At 37.4% G+C, this 23569-nt stretch overlaps 1 protein-coding gene across 1 annotated transcript; it reads left to right on the top strand.

The window, feature by feature from the left end:
• The first annotated feature begins 21801 nt into the window (after nt 1-21801).
• Nucleotides 21802-22582, top strand: LOC124789183 (piggyBac transposable element-derived protein 4-like). The gene is made up of 2 exons (XM_047256477.1): nt 21802-22159; nt 22269-22582. Exons 1-2 carry the CDS (start codon nt 21802-21804, stop codon nt 22580-22582), a joined length of 672 nt encoding a protein of 223 aa, XP_047112433.1.
• Nucleotides 22583-23569: the final 987 nt, after the last annotated feature.

Here is a 23569-nt window from a genome sequence, read left to right on the forward strand (position 1 = left end):
ACACACACACACACACACACACACACACACACATATATATACACCCTATATATATGGGGTGCATGGGACAGGTTTTACACCGGGGATGGTTACAAGGATAGGAGCCAGAGGGTAGGGAAGTTGGAAATCCCCAAACCACCTTCCCTATCCTCTGGCTTCTATCCTTGTAACCGCATGAATGGACACAGGCAGACAGTGTTTGTTGGTAATGAAGATCACCCTGTGGCTAAACATGCCTTGGTGCACGGCCAGCACATCTTGGCACAGTGTTACACCGTCCGGGTTATCTGGATACTTCCCACCAACACCAACCTATCCGAACTCCGAAGATGGGAACTTGCTCTTCAAAATATCCTCTCTTCCCGTTACCCACCAGGCCTCAATCTCCACTAATTTCAAGTTGCCGCCACTCATACCTCACCTGTCATTCAACATCATCTTTGCCTCTGCACTTCCGCCTCGACTGACATCTCTGCCCAAACTCTTTGTCTTTAAATATGTCTGCTTGTGTCTGTATATGTGTGGATGGATATGTGTGTGTGTGCGAGTGTATACCCATCCTTTTTTCTTCCTAAGGTAAGTCTTTCCGCTCCCAGGATTGGAATGACTCCTTACCCTCTCCCTTAAAACCCACTTCCTTTCGTCTTTCCCTCTCCTTCCCTCTTTCCTGACGAAGCAACCGTTTGTTGCGAAAGCTAGAATTTTGTGTGTATGTTTGTGTGTAACATCATCATAGACAATTATCATACACGTGCACACAGTACAAGGTGTAAGAACAGACTGAATTAACAGGGCAGCTTGGATGAGCGACCTGACTCTCAAAGATTAATGTTGTATATTTCTAATAATTTCCGGGTATGCAGCCGGATCCCGTCGACATTCTGCCACGATATTTCGGCCCAGAGACGTCCGGCCATCATCAGGTGAGTACACAACTACTGAAGAGCCCAGGTGCAGTCGCGGTATTTATGCCGAATCTCGTGCATGTGAAATGTACTGGCATCCTACAGTGCATGCGTCAGGTGTTGACATGTGCAGCATAACCGAGTTGTACGTGCTGCCCTCGGTGGTGGAAAAAAGGGAATGGCTACACTTCTCGCCAAATAAGGAAGGCCATGCGCAACTATCATAACAAGAAGCAACGCACTGAGGACGCAGATGACGACTTTAAATCAACTGCGTTCCTTCCATACGCCAGGAATGTGTCTTCGAAAATAGGCCGATTACTGAAGAAAAATAAAATCAAGGTTATCTTCCGTCCACCAGCAAAGAACCGGGCCCTGGTTGGATCCGTTAAAGATGATTTACAACTGAAGAAAGCAGGCATATACAAAATTCCCTGTGAATGTGGCTGTGCATATATTGGCCAGACGACAAGAACTGTCCATGAACGATGTATAGAACATGAAAGATACACCCGTCTGCGGCAACCGTCAAAATCGGCAGTAGCAGAGCACTGTATTTCATTGGGACATTCAATGGAATACAATGCAACAAAAATTTTAGCCCCGGTTTCCGGTTTTTGGGATTCCGTAATCAAGGAATCAGTGGAAATACGTCTTGCCAATAATCTTATAAATCGTGACAACGGCTTTCAGCTGGATAAAAATTGGAATCCTGTTATTAAAATTATACAATCACAGCAGAATCGACAGTGTCATTCGATACTCAATGACTAGATGAACCTTTTTTTCACCACCGAGGGCAGCACGTACAACTCGGCTATGCTGCGCATGTCAACACCTGACACGTGTGCTGTAGGATGCCAGTACATTTCGCATGCGCGAGATTCGGCATAAATACCACGACTGCACCTGGGCTCTTTAGTAGTTGTGTACTCACCTGATGATGGCCGGACGTCTCTGGGCCGAAATATCGTGGCAGAATGTCGACGGGATCCGGCTGCATACCCGGAAATTATTAGAAGAAGAAATACGACGGGAAAATTTCAGAAGTCACATCAAATGTTGTCTATGTTTGATATAACCAATCAACGCCACACACTGTTACATTTGTCAAGGTACTCTGTCAAAACACAATTATTTGAATAACCAGAGTCAGAGTTCTGGTCAAAGATAATTTGTGGTTCCAATACACTGACACAGTAACCTGCTTCATGGCAGAATAATCTTGTGCAGATATGCTTCATTTGAAAAATGGGAATGTATCCAAGTAGGCAGCAAAAAGTGGAGGAAGACTTATATTGCATGTTCTTGTAATGTCTGGTCTTGTGTGAACTGTGATGGTCTCAGTAAAAATTTCTCATTCAGATATTCTTGCCACAGATGTAGGAGGTGCTCATTTGCCTCAGCTAAAAGAGTATTGCACCCAGGCAAACTCCAAATGTTTTTTACTGAGATTTGTCTAATCATCTTAGACATGTCAGAGCTGACCCAAAACCAAAACAGTCAAATGATAAGAACATTTTCACCACTGGATGCTCAACAGAAACTGCAATATTGTTTTTGAAAGAAAAAAAAACATGACTTACCATCATTTTAAATTATTTGATCTAATTCTTTTTGTGCAGATTTCTTAAGAAAAGAATTTATAGCACCCATCTGGACAAATAGTAATTCAATGTTTTGAAGAGGGCTGTTTTCCAGAGGTACTGAAATATGCTGAAGTCAAACGACTTTTCAAGAAGAGATCAAGAGAGATCATGGGAAATTATCATCTTATATCGATTCAACCAGTCATATAAAAAATATCTGAAAACTTGCTGTTGCACAAAATTGCAAAATACTCTGTTATTCTAAACAATTAATTTGTTTTTCAGCATGTGGAAAACACCATAGATGCAGTAAACAGTTTCAATGAGAAAATAAGTACATCATTAGACAAGAGAAATATGGTGCCAGGATTTTTCTGTGACCACACAAAGGCGTTTGATTCTGTAAACCATGCATTGCTTGATCACAAACTTGAAAAGTATGGCATTAGTGGCAGTGCCCTACAATGGCATAAATCCTACTTATCCAACAGAAAGCAAAGAGTTAGCATCTCTTCAAATGGTGCATATTACTTTTCTGACTGGAAAAAAATAATCTCAGGGTGTTCCACAAGGCTCAATATTAGGCCCAGTCCTATTTCTCTTCTAAGTTAATGACTTACCATTAAATATCAGCTCCCATCAGTTCTGTTTGCCGATGATACTTCTGTCTTAATTGAAGATCAGGATTTGGAAAGAATTCCAAATCTGTGATCAGTACCCTCAGTACCTTAGAAACTTGCTTTCAGTTAAATGGTTTTAATCTATACATATCTAAGACTCATGTGATGCAGTTCAAAACCAAACATCAAAATGTGAGCAGTTAAGATTTGACACAACAACCCAGATATGGAAGAAGTTGACTCAGTCAAATTCTTAGGTTTAAATGTAGACAAAAATTTGAACTGGCAGGCACACATTGAATATGTGGAAAACAAACTGAGCAGCTTTGCATTTTCAATGCAAATATTATCAACTGCAACTGACATGGACACATGAATAGTAGCATATACAAGCTACTTTGAAACCATTCTTAGGTACAGTACTGTTTTTTGGAGTGACTCGATAAACATAGTGCGGACACTAAAAATACAGAAAAAAATCATTTGAAATATGTGCACAGCAAATCACAAAGAACAATGTCGACCATTATTTAGAAAACTTAAAATATTAACTCTGCCATTCTTATACTCATACGAGATAATTATATTTTTGTGCACCAGACATAAATTATTTGAGGGAAAACATTTTGTCCATTCACATGATACTATAAACAAAGAAAATTATATGCTTCCCACCCAACACCTCAGAATGTATGCCCAAGGATCTCAATACATGGAAATGAAAATTTGTAATAAATTAAAAGAGAACAAGTTGATACAGATGAATTTAAGTCCACTTAATAGAAAGCTATATGAGGTACTGACACTGAAGTTTTATTACTCAGTGGGCGAATTCATGCAGGACAAACTGGAAATTTGAGTTGGATACAATGTGTTAAATATTCCAAGAAATATCCTTATAGTGTTATTATTTATTGTAGTGCTATAATTTATTAATGTAAAAATCATTGTAACTGTATTATAAGTTTTTGATGTGTCTCCTGTACGCAAACCAAATAGATTGCAAATGTACATCATGAGATGAATAAAACAGAATTCAAAATACAAACATATTAAAAATATAACTCCATCCATTTCTTTCCATTAAGTAGTGGTACAACCAATTAGACCTATAGCAAATGCTTCTATTTCTACAACATTTTTGGAACTCTCCATCTTTCTTGGAGTTTCAAATGGCTCATACATCGTGTCCCAATCACAATGACATGTTACATGATGTGTCACACCACTCACAGTGTACCACTTGTCATAGTCCAGTTTATTTATATGTACAGAAGACATGTTGCTTCTCACAACTAAAACTTGCTTCTCAATTTATGAAGTATCTGTGTAGCTACAATTTCTTGAACTTTCCACCAGCGTTACACAATTTGACAACAAAGCCCATCCTTCCTTTCATCGATTGCTTTTTTCCTTAAATGTAAAACAAACAAAACCTGTATTATATTGTTTTGATAAATGACCTGGTGATTAACAAACAGCAACAAAGTTGTAATCAAACTACCTTTGAAGCAGATACATCACAAATGTCTCATTATAAGAGGAACAAAGCGAGGAAATGCTTTTCATGTGGCAAAACACTTGAAAAGCATTTTCTCTCTTTGTTCCTTTTATAATGAGACATTTCTGATATATCTGCTTCAAAGGTAGTTTGATTGCACCTTTGTTGCTGTTTGTTAATCACCATTTCTGAGATAATTGCTGTAGCAACATTTTCATCATCACATCCTGTTATTCTCAACTCATAATTTAAACATAATTTTTGTACTGTATTCCACATTTTCTCTCCAATAGATAAATTGTGCCACGTAATACAAATATAATTCAACTCTTGGGCAAAATTTGCAAAAATCATGTACAAAGGCCACCGCCATTGACTGACTTGCCTAGCAATTGAAGTGGAGTTTATATTTCATCAAATTAGGTTAAATGGACTTACATATCATCAGATGCTTCTCACAAGATGCTGTCAAATGTGTGTCCAAGCAGATCTATTAAGGTTTGTGGATTTCAAATTCAGACACAGGAATACAAACGAACAACATTTATTACATCATAATACAAAGCAAAGTGTACTGAACAGTGGAAACACAATGAATAAACAAAACATCACAATAAATTCAACTTTGGTGCCATCATTCACTTAGGTGGGGAGATTTTAAAAGTGAAAGTAACATTTCCATTTTAACACTCCCACTGTCTGAGCATCTTAAAATTGATTTCTGAGAGCATTGAAGGTTGTGCACAGCATCACAAACCTATCATCGCTCAACAGTTTGGTGAAAATGTCAGCACACTGATTTCCACTTGGGGCATACATGATAATGATTAGTCCCTTGTCGTACTTTTCTTGTATGAAATGATATTGGACAGCCATGTATTCTGATTTTTTTAAAATAAATTCTGGGATATTTTGTGAGCCTTATTGCACTCTGATTATCCATATACAGTTTTGCTGCTTGATTACATTGCTTTCCAATATCACTTATTGTTTTCACAGCCATATTATGTCTTTTAATGCCGTGCTGGCTACCACAAATTCTGCTTCTGTGGTGCTCAAGGTCACCATCCTTCAACACTGGGAGGACTACATTATTGGTCTACTTGGTAACAGAAGAAACAAAAACCAGAAGTTGACTGTCTTGTTTCTATATCTCCTACATAACCCAAGTTGCTATACCCATACAGAATCCTCCTGTCTTTGCTCTTTCTCTACAATATATTCTGAGGCCTTCCTTGTCTTGCATATACTTCAAAATTTGTACAATGGCATGACAATGTCTCTGTCACAATTTAACACTTGGATCTGCCACAACAGGTACAGAATTTTAATTTTCTGAGTCAAAATGTTTCAGGGTTCGTTTTGCATACACTGTTTGGTGCACAAACAATTTTTTTTCTTGTCTATTTCTTTCAATTCCAGACTTTCACTTTGTAAACAGTCATTACAAATGTTTTCACCATTTCTTCTACAATGATCTTGAGAAGTTCTTTCTCCAATCAACAATCCACTGTCTACTAACAAAGCCAAGAAACCAGATCATTTCCAGCTTTCCCAATGAAAATACATTTACCTGCATCTTCCAGCTGTCCCAATGAAAATATATTTAGCTGCATCACTCTCTTTAAAATAGAACTTTGAGGATTTACAAAATGTTTGAGTCCAACAATAGGAATCCTGCTTTGAACTCTACATTGACTTTTTAAGCCTGTATACATATTCACTCTCATCCAGCATCACACCTTGTGGCATTAACATATAAATTTTCTCATTTAGTGTTCCATATAAAAATGCAGTTTTTACATCAAATTGCAAAATTTCAAAACCTTTTCCAGCTAATGTCATAAGCAAAGTGTGTAGTGAGTCATATCTCACTATTGGCAGGGAAGTTTCATTAAGTTGAGTCCAGAATGTTGATTAAAGCATCAAGCCACAAGGCAAGCTTTATATCAAGGGCCATTTTGGTTTTTGATGCTTGGATTTTGAAAATACACTTTGAATCTGTTGTCCTTTGGGTCACTTTTGGCATGAAGACCACAGTTTCACCTGTTTGATGCACTTCAATTTCCTCTTCAGTTGCTCATTTCCATTTTTATTTGTCTGGACTCGAGACTGCGCTTCAAAAAGTGTTCAGTTCAATACATAAGTCATATCATATCTGGCTAGGGGTCAAATCTGTCTTCTGTCATATAATCTGTACAACTACTGCCAATTCGAGTGGTTGTTTGAGATCTCGATCCCCCTCTCCTTGTACTTTTCTCTCATCTTCAGCTGGTGGCTTGATATCATGTTCTCCACCTTCATGTTCAGATTATTCAGTCCTGGAGTCTGAAATAGGGAACAAATGATGTAAATGGGCACAATCCTGCTCCAAAATTGGTTTATGAATGGTCAGAATTTGAAACTTTGTAGTACGTTCCTATGGGACCAAAATGCTGAGGTCATCAGTCCCTAGGCTTACACACTACTTAATCTAACTTAAACTAACTTATGCTAAGGACAACATACACACCCATGACCGAGGAAGGACTTGAACCTATGACGGGGACAGCCACGTGCACCATGGCAAGGTGCCTCAGACCACTTGGTGATAAGAATTCTTTCACTGAAATTCACTTCCTGAGATTCAACGCTTTTCTTCTTTTCTGAATTTAAAAGTCTTTAATTGCAAGATTCTCCCTGATATCCAACCAAGACCATTTTCTAGGGCTTCAGATCCAACTCCTCCATGTCATTCTTCAGAGGTGAGCCACTCTTGGAGTTCCATAACTGTTTGTTGAATACTGGGCACACTTTTGAAATATGTTTTTATTCAGCAGATACCATTATCTGCTTGTTTTGTATAATACAATTTTTCTGCATTTGTGGACTATTTTCCTGTGTGGTGAAAGAGTATTATGTGTTGTCTAGCAGATAATAATGAAGCTTGCCACTCCAAGTAGAAAATTCGCATCATGCCTCCCTGCTGAATCACTTGTCTGTTCATCAGTTCTCGAAACACTTTACGTTCGAGGTTTCAAGCCATTGTATTTCCCTTGCAAGAATCAATAAGTGGAGAAACACTAAACAATGAGTGCCCTTTGTAAGCATTATCAACACAGTCACGTTGCTGTCATTGTCACGTCAAATTTTGTTTAGTTTCGTGTGGTATTCACTGTGAAGAGGTTGTTGTTAGTGTGCACTCTCTGTTAGATAAAAAATTACTTCACGAGGAAGGAGAATGGTTGAGCTAGTGATGCAAAATTACTGCAGTGAAAGTAATTCTACATCCAATGAAGGTAAGATGAATTACTATTAATTTTATCTATGAGATAATCATCCTCTGAGATACAGATCATTAGTTTGATTGACTTTATTCCCGTTCATTGTTTGTATACCGCATTGTAGAAATTACAGAAGCAGAAGAAAAGAATGGTGAAACCTCATCTCCAATACAAAACTGTTCCGAAGTGAAACGACTGCAAAAGTTAACTGAAGAAGATTGCAATGATTTCAAAGTGCTTAGTTCAGGTTCATCAGATGATTACATACCCGAAAACAGCATGGATTCTTCACTATCATCATCACCATCACCATCTCCGAGGCCAAAGGAAAGGAGAGCTGCAGTTCAACAGACACTGCAATTATCTTTAGAAAACCTTAGTAAGCAAAATGATAATCTGTGGGTCTTGTTTAACATTTCAAATACTAATTTCTTAGTCACAAATTATTTGACAAACAAAATACATATACTGGGACTATCGTTTGAATATGGTTGTGTGTATGCATTTTTTTTAGTGGTCCTTAATTACATTCTGATTTATTGCTTCCCCTAACTGCGATGTTACTAAAATAGTAACACATGTGCATTTCAATAGAGCTAGGGCCACATTTATTGTCTTTGCATAAACTGGTACATTTTGTCGTAATTATCACACGCCATAATTTTTAAAATACAATGGGACTGTAAGATTCATAGTTGATTAATGTGGTATATTATGCTAGATAAGGCACTAACATCAGTAACATAATTTTCTTCTTTCCAGGCAATGCCACAAAGGAGATACAATATGGAAATCCACGTTCACTGACAAATCAGCTATTCAGTCCTGATTCTTCAATTTGTATGGACAAAGGTTTTGTGATGTTAATGAACATGCAACAGGAAGAAGTTAATCCAGTGACCATTGAGTCTAATGATCAAGAACATGGGCAATCTGATAGAGGAAATGAAGTTGGTAAGGAAAATAAAATGAGAAAAACAAGTAAGAACACTGACAAGTGGAAAAAGAACATAATAAAAATGAATAGGCAGTCAGGAAAGGCGTACAAATCAACTGCTAATAAAGAAGTACCAGCCAGAACATTTAAGTACAAGGATTGTTCCAAATGTCTGAGACAGATGTTCCAAGGATTCTGGATGATGAAAGATTTAGAAAAGCAGCGACAGTATTTAGCTCCACTTATTAAGGTGGTACCTAAAGCAAGGTCATGTTCTGCAGGTGCGAAATGTCACAAAGAAGTACGTTCTCCTGAAAAATGGTAGTGAAGTTCAATTGTGTCTAGGGTTTTTCCTTAGCATTTTTAATATATCAGTAACATTTGTGCAATATATACAGAAGAAAAGGGACAGCAACAACATGATTCTGTCTGCTGACAAGAGGGGTCATCATCATCCAGGTATAAGGAGACCCGATGAGGCAAGGGAGAGAATAAGGAACCATATAAAATCATTTCCTACCATTCCATCGCATTACTGCCGACAGAGCACTGTGTGACAGTTCTTACCAGGAGATTTGAATATACAAATAATGCACGAACTATATAAGAAACATTGCGAAGAGGAACAGGTTACTGCTGAAAAATATTGGCTTTACAGAGAAATATTCAATACAAGGTTTAACTTAGGCTTTCATATACCAAGAAAAGATGTATGTGACCACTGCAATCGCTTTCAAAATCTCTCTGAGAAAATCAAGAGACAGAGAAAGACCAGCATTCAGAACACCTAAAGAGAAAGGAGGCTGCTAGAATACTAAAAAATGAGTTGAAGGAGCAGGCCAAAGCAGGAGAATGTCATTTACTGGAGTTTGACCTAGAAGCTGTGAGATGCTGTTCACACATAGCAGCTAAAGCCATTTTTAAAAAAGAAGACTGGCGGTATACAACCTCACAGTATACAACACTGTTACCAGGAAAGCTAGAAATTAGATGTGACATGAAGGTGTGGCTAAACATGGCTCAACTGAAGTAGCATCGTGTGTATTTGAAGAACTCCAGAAGATTGCAGATGGCCGTCCAGTTGTTTTGTTCTCCGACACTTGTGGTGGACAGAACCAAAATGTCAAAATGAGTACCATGTTCCTTCATGCTGTCCAAACATTGAACATCCCGGTGATACAGCAGTGCTTCTTTGAGCCTGGCCACTCTTTAATGGAGTGTGATTCAGTCCATGTCCGTATAGAGAGGGCTGCAAAAAATGTTAATATTTATGACCCTTTGGGGTGGTATACTGTTGTTCAAACTGCTACCAAACACAGACTGTATGAAGTCATTGAAATGGACCAGAAGGACTTTTTGGATTTTGGTGCTATGCAGAAGGAAAAGTTTAAGAATGCTAAAACTGACAGTGAAGGAAATCAAGTACAATGGCTTAAAGTGACGCAACTTCAATATCACAGAAGTGATGTTAATCACATCTTTTCCAAGCATTTCCATAATCAACAATTCAGAAGTTTGCCAGTTTCCAGAAAATCCTGAAATTCCGATACAATCTTCCAGTTGGAACTGAAATACCATGGACCACTGAAACTTCAGGAAAAGAAGGTAAAAGACCTCCTGGATCTATGCCGCAGTGGCATTATCAGGGAACAGTACCACGCATTTTACAAGAGTCTTCAAGGAGAAATAGCTGGAGATTCATACTGTGGTGGCAAAGGTTGTGATGAAGTTAGCAAGAAAGTGAACATTCATTGGTGATGTAGGTACAAATTCTGCTCATATGTTTTTACTTTTACTGTACCCTATCTGTTTTTAATCAGTAAATTACGTTTGTAATTTATATTTTGGCAAACCAAATGCATATCTCCAAAGTGTAAGACCTCTATGTAGATTTATTCACTCAGGATCATAAAGACGTATCTCCTTAGCACCATATTAAAAATTCATAGTAGTCCAGTAAGAACAATTTTTATAAATATATTATCATCTGACAGATTTTTAAGTGTATTTATGTGTAGTGTAGAAATTTTTCAATAAAGTTTGTATTAGTCACTGAAAAACGAAATTTACTTCTTAAAATATCATTTTTTTAACCTCCTGTAAAGTAGCTAAAATGGAGTTACGTTCCTCTGATCCTCACACAATGATATTATCTTTCAATTTATTTTTTTAAATTTAAACAATGGAATAATTAACAAAACCAGTCATGCCACTGTTAGATGTGTAGAAGAGAATACATGATATACCTAAATAATTTCCCCCTGCAGTTTCAATTGCAGCTCATCTGTGTTGGGGCAATGTAGTCAGCTGGGAAAATTGTAGTGCCCCCAGAATTTTATGAAAGTCTGGAGACACTTGTGTTCCAGCCGTTTCAAACATGTGTTATTTTAAAGCAGGGTGTAAGGATGAGCATGGGATACTGCACCCATTTATTGTTTGTGCAGGTGAAACTTGAAGGGAGATAATTTGTCAGCGCTGGCAAGTGTTCAGCGTGACCTGCCAAGAATAATAAACTATGGCCCGGAAGCTCCGTGGCCAGCTGCAAAAAGTAATGTAGCTTTGTATTGTTGAAAAACAAATGGAGTGACTCGAGATAGTGACTGACTGTTTAGTAGACGTTGAACTGCTTTTGAGAGTACGTGGACTGGATGTGGATAGTCAGCCACGATGAAAGCTTATGTATTAATTGTGTTCAAAAATTTGTAATTAACTGATCTTGGGTGCCCGGTAATGTGTGGGCTTACGTCATAAAGTTTAGTTGTTTTTGTGTACAACGTGGAAAAAAATATGTTCGGGTGCATTGAATGATATTCCAAGAGTAGCGTACTTTTTAAATAAGAAGAGAGAGAGCGAGAGAGTGAAAATTTCCCCTTCCTAGCAGTGAAATCTTCGGAGAAGTGTCCGCTGCTAGAAGAAGACATCGGCGCTGCAAGAAAGCAGAACCAGCATTCTTCAACAAGTAAGTCCACGAAAACGCTTAACATTACACCGGGCCACCGCAAAATGTAGCTGAATGCACATGAGTGTGTGTTTTGTTCTTTATCATTTAGCTCTGAAGAAGGATGTCCTCCACAAGTGTAGAAAATGTTTCAGTTTTGTTTAAGTGCATACTGACCACTCAACACCTTAGCTGTATTCCTTCCAGTATTTTAATTCTTCTTATTGTAGGCCTCTTGTAATTACAATAATTATTATTGTATACAGTGTCATTTTCATTCTGGCATTACATAATCCCATGGTTTCTTATTATACTACATTTTATTTTAATAAGTTTTTTTTTTCAGTATTATGACATAAGAGTTGCTCAGCTGAGAATGCACTTTACACACTCGCTCACTAAATTTTACAAGCATTAATTAACAAAATAGCAACTATAGATATTTTCTGCGACCTACCGAAGGCATCTGATGGTGCGAATCACAATAATCTCCTAGAATAACCTAAGTTTTATGGAACTAATGGTATAGTCAATTAACCCTTTCGAAACTAACAGGACATACATGTCCCACAAGAAGTTCCAAGTAGACTGTTGGGATAAAGGCGTCCCAATTTAACAATGAATTTGCACATTACAGTCTTTTAAACTTCCCTCCTTGTGTCTGGACTGTTGGCAGCACTTGTGAAACTGTCATGGCGGCATAGTTGTGATCATAAATCACATGTTTGTAGTGATATTTGCATTGTTTCTTGAAGAAAATCATTGAAATAGAGCTAAGAAAATGTGAGTGTCATATATAAGTGTTATCTACATCCTTTTATGTTGTATTGATTTATAATTCCCACAATTGTGAAAGTTTATTGAAAAAAAAAAACACCAGAAATAGTGTTCTTGCGACTTGGGATGTATATGTCCCAGTAGTTCTTTTTCTTGGGACATCATTGTCCCACCAGTTTTCAATATAAAGGAAACATGGTCTAATAGTTTTTATATTCTTTATTATTTCAGAAACACTGACGCAGCACTGAATCAAGGATGGCTTCTGATATGGATAAACGTGTCTTGCAGTGGCTTGATGACGACAATGATGACTGTGTTGATGATCCTGACTTCTCTTGCAGTTCTAAATCACATGATAGCAGTGCTTCTAACATGAGTGATCAAGACAACAATGAGGTTTCATACGTCGGAGGTTCAACTAACAATGTAGTGTTGTCATCAAAGGTAGATGCAATGTTCAGACCTCGAAAGGCTATGCCAAACATGGTAATTCCAGCTGTATTAGCAAAATTGGATAGGAGTGCTTCAGAACTAGACGTCTTTGAGAAAATATTTCCTCCCAGTCTTTTTATATTTATCTCTCAGTGTATGAATCAGAGACTACAAATGATAAGGAAAACCACAATTCAGAGCACAGACCCTGGAGAAATTAGGTTGGTTCTTGGTGTTATGCTTGTAATGTGTTGTAACATTACGAGTCAAGACAGCTGTAACGGAACTTGAATAGCGTAAAGTTATTGTTAAAAACGCACGCCGCGCAATTTGTTACGAGTTGGTCGGTCAAAATAGTAGTAACATGCTTTTGAATACAATTAAAATATAACGGCGATACCTGTTTAGCATTATTGGAAATAATATGTAATAAATTAATGAGTAAGGTAGCCGATCCTATAAGAAGAGGTAAAATTGGGCATATTAAGGTGTTTTGCTTTATATCGACTAAGCCGATGATACGGCGTCTTTTTTTTTCCGTTTACTCTTAGAAAGAAAAAAAAAAGAAAACCAGTAACGAAGTGCTAATTGTGCATTGTGAAAAATATAGGGGCGAATTTTAAATAGCTACAGTGCATAATCAGACTAACAAATGGACATTCAGTTACGCGAAATAGCGGACAGTGAAGTGTGGTCATTAAATTGAGTACACCTACAGGGCGGTCAATTCCAGGATAAGTCTATTCGCGTCTCACAAGGCACGCGGTATTGAGACCGTTTTTTTTTTTATTATATCACGGAGAGCGGGCTTCAATTTATAAAAAGGAGAAAAGCTGTATCATTATCATTGACTGTTGGTGTTAAGCAACCAAAACTGTTCAGCAAAGGGTTTCGGTGAATGAGTGGTGAATGCGAAATGAAACTGTGAACGAAGTTATGTTAAATAAAGCAGAAGAGACAAGACAGTTTGGTCATATCTGTTATTATTCCATAAACCGTAACATTTATTCTCGTTGTACGAAGCCTTTATAGACGATCGTTATGACAATTTGCTTTGAAGGGATCTCGTTATGAGTTAAGTTTTGGGGACCTGGTCAACAGGGGATAGTTCGTAGATCTTAACTACTGCAGCTATTCTGGAATCAGGTGCTACCATGACCGTTGTGTGTTGTCAATGGCTTAAGGTCATCATATCTCATGCTCTAAGATCGACGCGCCTTTCCTCTTGGTATAACGGTGTCTCACGGTAACCACGACAATGCCGACGGCGCAGGAAGATACGGTAGAGGTGGCGCCACAACGTGCGGCTCGATCGAGGAGGATTGCTGCATCGAGTCGAGTGTCATCCGGATTCACGAACCCTAGAGTTGGAAAATATTGTAGCAGCCAGTGAGTCTGTCCAGTGAAAGAGGTATTCTTCAATAATCGCTAAAAGTGAGCGATACTACCAGGTATGATTAAAATAACTGTATAATTATTAAAAAAAAAGGAAGTTGAGACTTGTGATTTCGGTAGATAAATATATATAAATACATAGTGAAAATAAGTGTATGTCTTGGTAGTGAATAATCATGTCAAAACGAACGAAAAGAATACATGATAATGTGCAGTTGAGTAGAGTAATGAGTAGAGAGAGAGAGAGAGGGAAGTGAAGAGAATAGGGATGATGCATCCCATGAGCTCAATGTGGGACAGGAGACATGTACAGATAATAATACAGTTATTGATTTAGAGCCGTTAGGAGATTCAAATACAATGATAAGTAAGGTAAGCAGCATGGGAGAACATAAAGATCTTGAGGTTTCGGAAGTAGATCAGCAAGTTTATCCTCAAAATGGAAATATTAATCAAAAAATGTTTGATATGCTGGTATCAATAAATACTCAAATGGGTGTAATGAATGGAAGACTTGGTTCACTAGAAAAAGATAATAAGCAATTAAAAGAGGACAATCAAAAGTTAAATGAAAAATTTGAGGCCAAATTTGGTTCATTAGAAGTTAAAATGGATTCTTTGGAAAGCAAACTGAACACCTTTGATTATAAACTGGAAAATACTAAGAAAGAATTAAAGGTGGACTGGGAGACTCAATTAAATGCGAAATTTGGAGAACTAGATGTAGAGTTTTCTAACACCTTAGAAAGGCAATATAATAATTTAATGGGAAAACTTCATGACGTAGAAAAGAAATATGAGGTAGTTTCGAAGAGTTATGATGGCCTGTCCAATAGGATGGTTAAGTGTGAAAGCAGCTGTTTCAATGCTAGTGCACAGATAGAAGAGCTTTCGAAACAAATAGTCGAGTTTGAGTCTGATGCTCGTAAGGGGATTGACAAGTATTTAGTAGATCAAACTAAAAGACTTGACGAAGATCTATCTGAATGGATAGAAATAAAAGAAAATGAAATTGTAGACAAGGTTAAGACTACTATTGGATTCCAGCCAAATGAAAATATCAATGAGCTCCTAAGTAGAAATGATGAATTAATTAAGCTCTTCACTAGCGAATTTCAGAAAATAAAAGACAAAATAGTTGATGAGTTACCTAAATGGCAAAAGGAAACCAATCATAAATTGGCGGAGTTAGAATGAAAGTCATCACAAAATTTGTTGACAGAGGACGAACGTTCGAAGAATAGGTCGAAAAACAACCGAACATGTGATAATACGAAGTACAATTGTGGTGAAAATTTGCATTGGGAAGTTGATGATTCGGTTGGTAAAGATGATGATTCTTTTGGTCAGCGAGGATATTTGTCTTCTTTAAAGGTGGAGAACAGCATTTTTAAAAGTAGACAATTCCCAACATTCTCCACTGAAAAGAACAACCTGCATCCGAAAATCTTTATCAATAATTTCAAAAGAATATTTCCGCGTAGCTGGTCAGAACACGACCGACTTCAATTTATAGTATCCAAAATTACCGGAGAAGCCGCATTATGGGCCGCCAAAGTAAGTGAAAGTTGCCATACTTGCGCTGAGTTTGAACAACTTTTTTTGGCTAAATACTGGTCGTCGAGAAAACAAGAGAAATTAAGAAAAGAGGTTTACCAACCTGAGTATTTTAACAGTAAAAGGAGTAATTTAAGGCAATATTTTGAAAAGTACATAAATAAGACACATTATTGGAGTGATCCAATTTCTCACAAGGAAGTGATCAGAATTTTGAAGGGAAGGTTGCCGATAAATATACGGGAAAAGTTAATAAATGTTTCTGACCACGATGTAGAACAATTCTTGTCGGTGATTGACTCTATAGATATGATTATGGAAGATGCAAGACAAATGAGTAGTAATCAAATGTCGACTCACACTCATAGTAATACGAATAATTATAATAATAATTTAACGTATGATAATAATAATAATACCGAAAACCAGGTCAAACCTGCATCACAGGAGCGTGGACAATCTTCATCCTATGGTTGCAATAAAAACAATGATTATAATAAATATAGAAGAGATACTTACTGTACTAGAGGTAAACCTCGATATGGTGACGCGAATGTGCATAGTAGTGATATTAATAAGAGTAACAGGCACCCAAGTGATGAACCCAATTGCATTCGACCTTGGGAAGATAATTCGAAGCATAATGTTCATCGGCAGGATGGAACAAATGCCTCGAGTCCTCATCCAGCACAAGGAGTTATACCAATGGGCGAAGGAGCCTCCAATGTGCGACGGGGTGAATACCATAACTCGGATCATACTGTACGGATTGTGGAAGTTCATGAACCCCCACCGATGACTCAACGAGATAGATTAAACTAATACCAGTCACCAAATGCCTTCCCAGGATGACTGGAAAGGAGAAGAAAGGCAGGCATCAATTTGAACTGAGAGTATTAAGGTACAATACTGATCAGGATATAAGGAATGAATTAATTGAAGAAAAACCTGAAGTTTCTAATAAATGTGGACAAATTTTACAGGCAATAATTCCAACAAGTATAAATAATGTTGATGTTGAAATATTAATTGATACTGGAGCAACTATTAGTGTCATGACGTTGGACTGTTTAAAACAGATAAGCCGAGGGGTAAAAATGCCCACTTTTCCTATTACAGGCTGTACCGTGTCGGGCGCGTTCAGCGCAAAAATGCAAAAAGTTGTGAAACAGGTACGTGTTGACGTTACAATACAGGGGGCTCAAATAGAAAGTACATTCCTGGTTGTTCCTAAAATGACAGTACCATGTATCTGGGGTTTGGATTTTTTATGTGAGACCGGTGCAATCATTAATTTAGAGAAAGGTGAATGTATATTTAATTCCAATGGTAATGTTTTGACAACCACCCTGAGAAAGGGCCGAGTAATTCCAAATCAATTGTGTATGAATCTAATGGTAAAATATGTCAGTATTGATGATGAAAATGTGAATGATGTATGCCTTATTGAATGTTCTGAAGAAATGATGGATAAAATGTCATTGCAGGAAAAGGTGTTAGAATCAGAATATTTATCTGTTATCCAAAGGGATGAACTGTACTACTTGTTGGAAGCATATCAGTCAATTTTTAGTAAACGTCCAGGTATAATAAAAGACTTTGAATACCATATAAAGACGTATGCACATAAACCCTTTTGTCGTACTTCCTATTCTATCCCATGGACAAAGAAAGAAGTAGTCAGAAAGGAAATCAATAAAATGTTAGAATAAGGTATTATTGAGCCCTCAGATTCTGAATATTGTAACCCTCTTGTGGCGGTAATTAAACCCAATGGTGACATCAGATTGGTGTTGGATGCCAGAGAGATCAATAAGATCATTATACCTGTACAAACGCGACCGGAGAACCTAGAAGAGTTAGTACAAAAGTTTTATGGTGCCCGCTTCTTAACTTCTTTGGATATGCGTAGTTCATATTGGCAAACTAGAATATTGAAAGAATCTAGAAAATATACTGCATTCGTTTTTCTGGGCTGAAGTTACCAGTTTACTGTCATGCCATTTGAGTTGAAAATAAGCGGTGGTGTTTTCATATCGGCATTAGATACCGTACTGGGCAGAGACCTTTTGAATGAAGTTACTTTATATGTGGATGATTTGCTAATTGCTTCTGAAACTTGGGAGGAACATTTGGACTTATGAAGAAGAGTTTTTGCGAAATTTTTGTAATACGGAGTTACTGTAAATTTGAGCAAATCCAAGTTTGCTCATAACCAATTGAAATTTCTTGGACATATAATCACTCCTGAAGGGATAAAATCAAATCCTAAAAAGATGGATGCGATTAACAGATGTGCTTATCCAAAGAATAGAACGGAATTAAAGTCATTTATCGGCTTAGTTTCATTTTTTCGACGATTTTTACCCAATCAGTTAGGAAGCCAAGACTGTTTGTTACGGCTGTTAAGAAAAAATGTCATGTGGGAGTGGAATTCCGAATGCACGCAAGCTTTTGATAACATCCGCAATGCTTTGACTAATGCTCCACTGTTACATCATCCGAGACTTGATCAAGATTTTTATATTTCTGCGGATGCTTCTGAAACAGGATTGGGTGCCACTCTTTTCCAGATGGACAATCCAGAAGATATCAGTACCATCAAGATAATTGGGTTTGCCAGCAGAACACTCTCTAGCTGTGAACGTGCATATTGTACTACTGAATTGGAAGTACTGGCCGTGGTCTGGTCACTTAGAAAGTTTCGCTATTTTGTATATGGAAAGAAGATCATTGTATTCTGCGACCACAAAGCTTTATCTTTTATTTTAACAGGAAGGATGTTCCATTCACGTTTAACGCGGTGGGCCTTGCTACTGCAAGAATATGATATTATGCTCAAATACATCAGAGGGAAAGACAACATCATAGCCGATGCTCTTTCAAGATTGCCGAAAAGAAAGAATGCTGACGAGTGTGAAGAACGGACTATTGACTTTAAAGTCATGAATTTATCAAGGCAATATTGTGAGAGGCAGATTTCACAGCTATCTAGAAGTCTTCCACAACTGCAAGAAGATGATAAGTTGTGGAAAGCCATTAGGCATGCTGTTGAAAGCAAAATGCTAAGTCACTCTCAAGAACAGTATCAATTAAAATCTGGAATATTGTATCGGAGGAAGGATGAAGAAGATGTTTGGAAAGTTTGTGTTCCAAATAAATATTTAGAATCACTAGTATGGTACACTCACTTGAATTGGGGTCATTTTGGTGCCGCTAAATGTACAGCCAAAATAGCACAATACTGCTATCATCCAAATTTGGGACGTATAGCTACAAATATTATTAAGAAGTGCAAAATATGTCAGAAGGCGAAACCCATAAACTATTGTTGGAAGATAGAATTACATCCTATCATCCCACAACAACCTTTAATGTTGGTGTCATGTGACGTCTGTGGGCCATGTCCCTTGACACGTGGATGGTTCAAATATGTATTGGCTTTCTATGATCTCTTTTCAAAATATGTGAAATTATATCCTTTGAAAAATCTCCACGTTCGACCCATGTTACGCAAATTTATCAACAACTATATAACTGAGCTGGCAAACCTATAATGATCTTGACAGACAACGCTGCTTATTATACAAGCAAAGTATGGAGAGACACTATGAAAGAACAAGGAATCCAGCACATTTACATCTCAAGATTTTACCCTTGCGGAAATCCGGTTGAAAGAATCTTCCGAGAGTTGAACCGATTTTTACGGACGTACATACTCAAACAACATTATAAATGGATCGATTGGATTTATGAATTTGAGAAAGTGTATAATGACTTACCACACTTATTGACAGGTTATTCACCTAACCAATTAGTATTTGGTGAAAGTATTGTGCCAGAATGGATGAAGAAATTACCTGCAATAGAACAAAAGATTACCAAGAAAGAAGATATGGTGAAGAAGGTCTACGAAAACCTGAAGCATCAAGCACAATTGAGAAAAACCCGTTTTGATAAAAATGTGAAGAAAGTAGTCACATATGACGTAGGGGAAGAAATTTTATTGAGAAATCACCCAAAAGCATCAACCAGGAAAAGACTGAATAAGAAATGGCAATATTTATATACAGGTCCATATAAAATAATGAAAATACCTCATGAAGGGAGCTACCTCCTGGCAGATTGTGATACTGATGTAATTAAAGGCTTGTTCCCTCACATAGACCTGAAGAAGTATTATCAATAATGAGCAAAATATAGATTCAAGAAACACTGAATGATACCAAGACTACACTCAGTGGACTAAATAAAAGCACCAATGGATAAATACGTACTTATACTAACTTACAAAGAAAATTAAAGAATGTACCGACGATTTCCATGAGATACCTTCTTGGTATCAGCAACAATGACGACGCTGAAATACGATTTATCCTCTCACCGAACAGCGAGGATGGATGATTTAAAAGTGGAATTAAGAGAAAAAGAAAAGGACCAAATCCTCTCTGGTTAAACAAGTGGCCTGATAAGGGTTTTGGCCTAGGATGCCAATCGTCGAACCCGGCTGTGATCCCTGCCTTGCACAGTCAGTTGAAGAACTGAGGGCTTCATCCAAGAAAAAAAAAAATGTGATGTGAATATGAAGTGATTAGTGCAAAGTGTTTCTAAGACAACCTATAAACAAATGTGGAATTTAGTTAAGGGCATTTTGTCTAGGCCCATTAACTCAACTTAAATATTGTAGAATGTATGTACTGACTTGTTGAGTGAATCTGAGAGTGAGTGTATTCGCCGAAACAAATACCCTCTCCTGTCACAGTACACAAAAAAAAATAAGCCTGTTCTGTCTGGAACCCTCTTCAAGACATCACAGTCTGGGGGGCCGTGTAACATTACGAGTCAAGACAGCTGTAACGGAACTTGAATAGCGTAAAGTTATCGTTAAAAACGCACGCCGCGCGATCTGTTACGATTTGGTCGGTCAAAATAGTAGTAACATGCTTTTGAATACAATTAAAATATAACGGCGATACCTGTTTAGCGTTATTGGAAATAATATGTAATAAATTAATGAGTAAGGTAGCCGATCCTATAAGAAGAGGTAAAATTGGGCATATTAAGGTGTTTTGCTTTATATCGACTAAGCCGATGATACGGCGTCTTTTTTTTTCCGTTTACTCTTAGAAAGAAAAAAAAAGAAAACCAGTAACGAAGTGCTAATTGTGCGTTGTGAAAAATATAGGGGCGAATTTTAAATAGCTACAGTGTATAATCAGACTAACAAATGGACATTCAGTTATGCGAAATAGCGGACAGTGAAGTGTGGTCATTAAATTGAGTACACCTACAGGGCGGTCAATTCCAGGATAAGTCTATTCGCGTCTCACGAGGCACGCGGTATTGAGACCGTTTTTTTTTTATTATATCAGTTTATAAAAAGGAGAAAAGCTGTATCATTATCATTGACTGTTGGTGTTAAGCAACCAAAACTGTTCAGCAAAGGGTTTCAGTGAATGAGTGGTGAATGCAAAATGAAACTGTGAACGAAGTTATGTTAAATAAAGCAGAAGAGACAAGACAGTTTGGTCGTATCTGTTATTATTCCATAAACCGTAACATTTATTCTCGTTGTACGAAGCCTTTATAGACAATCGTTATGACAGTTTGCTTTGAAGGGATCTCGTTACGAGTTAAGTTTTGGGGACCTGGTCAACAGGGGATAGTTCGTAGATCTTAACTACTGCAGCTATTCTGGAATCAGGTGCTACCGTGACCGTTGTGTGTTGTCAATGGCTTAAGGTCATCATATCTCATGCTCTAAGATCGACGCGCCTTTCCTCTTGGTATAACGGTGTCTCACGGTAACCACGACAACGCCGACGGCGAAGGAAGATACGGTAGAGTGTCCTCATTTTCGGAGTATTGGTCACACAATACTTCAATGGGAAATGTTGCTATAAAAAGAGCAATTTACAGAAATAGGTGCAAAGTGTTACTTTCTAAACTGTACTTCAATTTCCCTGAGAAACCAGACACAGCTGTTAAGCTTTACTACCTAGAGTCAATAGTCGCTTGTCTGAGAAACACTTTTCAGAAAGCGAAGTCGGAAAGTACAGCACAAAGCATTGACAGGTCTATGGTAAAGTTCAAAGGAAGGTCAGCCTTGAAACAATACCTTCCTATGAAGCCAGTGAAGCATGGGATAAAGATATGGATGAGGAGTGATTCTGTAACAGGCTACATATATGACTTCAACATATATTGTGGAAAGGATGCAAATAATTTGGATGGCACATTGGGTGAGCATGTAGTTCTGCAGCTCTCAAAAACAATTAGACACTAATGTAATGTTGTCATTTGATAGATATTTTACATCAATTCATTTGATGGATACCTTGCCATTTGCAGCTGTTGGTACATGTATGGCTAACAGGAAAAATGTGCCAAAGTCAACAAAGAAACTTACTCGGGGGGAATGTGAGTTTCTTTGCAATTTGTCTGGTATGTTGTGGTTTAAATGGCAGGACACTATAGAAGTAATTTTGGTCAGTAACTGTCATTCTAATGATGTATGTACAGTGAACAGAAAAGCAAAAGATGGATCTAAATTGGTTGTAGAATGTCTAGTGGCACTGAAAACTTATAACGAGTATATGGGTGGCGTGGACCTAGCTGATCAGTTGAGTACACTGTATGATTTAGACAGAAAATCTGAGAAATGATGGAAGAAAGTGTCCTACACACTGTAGCTAACTATTGTTGTAAATGCCTGGATTTTACAAAAGGAAATTCAACACAAGACAGTGCCACTAAAAAATTTTCTAGTCAACCTAGCAGAGCAGATGATTGCCAAGGGACAAAAGACTGCCAAGGTACAGCGGAAATACTCAACTGGGCGTCCTTCTAAGAGAGCAAGAGGTATGCAGAATGTAGGGCTACACCTCCCTGAAGAAGGACCTACAAGAAGATGGTGTATTTTGTGTTCCAGCAACAACAAGGAAACAAGAACAAAAACTACCTGCAAAATGTGCCAGCATCCATAATGCAAAAAGTGCTTTGGAACATATCATATGTGATTATAATAAATCAGACATGTGTAATTCTTTGATAGTAAATGTGTTCTACAAATTGTTACTAACTAGTGTAATAAAAAACTGATTGTATAGATCTTGTTTTCTATATATATATTAGTAACTCCTATTGGGTACTGGTGGGACAACATTTGTCCCATTCAGTAAGCCTAGTGGGACACCCATGTCCCGCTCAGTAAGACCACTGGGACACCAGTGTCCCAGGGCCTAATTGCAGGAAGTGAGTTCAGAATTGACAAAAATGTATTCGTAATATTATCAAGACTAATAAAACACTATGTGGTCAAAAGAAGAAGTTTCTATACAAAATTTAAAAAATCCGTCTTGAAAGGGTTAATGGATAAAGTCATATCTAAAGCATAGAACGAAGAAAGATGTACTAGGTAATAATAAGAATAAATCATGCAATATCAGTGAAGCAATACATTTACATTTTTTTAAGGAGAAGCATTCTCCCCACCAATGCCAACTAGATAACATCAGTACGTGATTTTTATATGCCTTGCACAGACTTTAATTCACACAAAAGTAATCCATAAGTTTTGCATTATAATGTACAATGCTTAGGAAACAAAATACATGCTTTTGAATTATCACAAGATTAGCTCCACATTAGTA

This window comes from Schistocerca piceifrons, chromosome 3, assembly GCF_021461385.2.
Source record: "Schistocerca piceifrons isolate TAMUIC-IGC-003096 chromosome 3, iqSchPice1.1, whole genome shotgun sequence".
In the NCBI taxonomy this organism is placed as follows: domain Eukaryota; kingdom Metazoa; phylum Arthropoda; class Insecta; order Orthoptera; family Acrididae; genus Schistocerca; species Schistocerca piceifrons.

Bases quoted from the DNA above. Each gene is read 5' to 3' on its own strand.
- LOC124789183 (XM_047256477.1), top strand. From the start codon at position 21,802: ATGGGAAATGTTGCTATAAAAAGAGCAATTTACAGAAATAGGTGCAAA. The intron at 22,160-22,268 runs GTGAGCATGTAG...TGCCATTTGCAG, and splicing joins TAATTTGGATGGCACATTGG to CTGTTGGTACATGTATGGCT.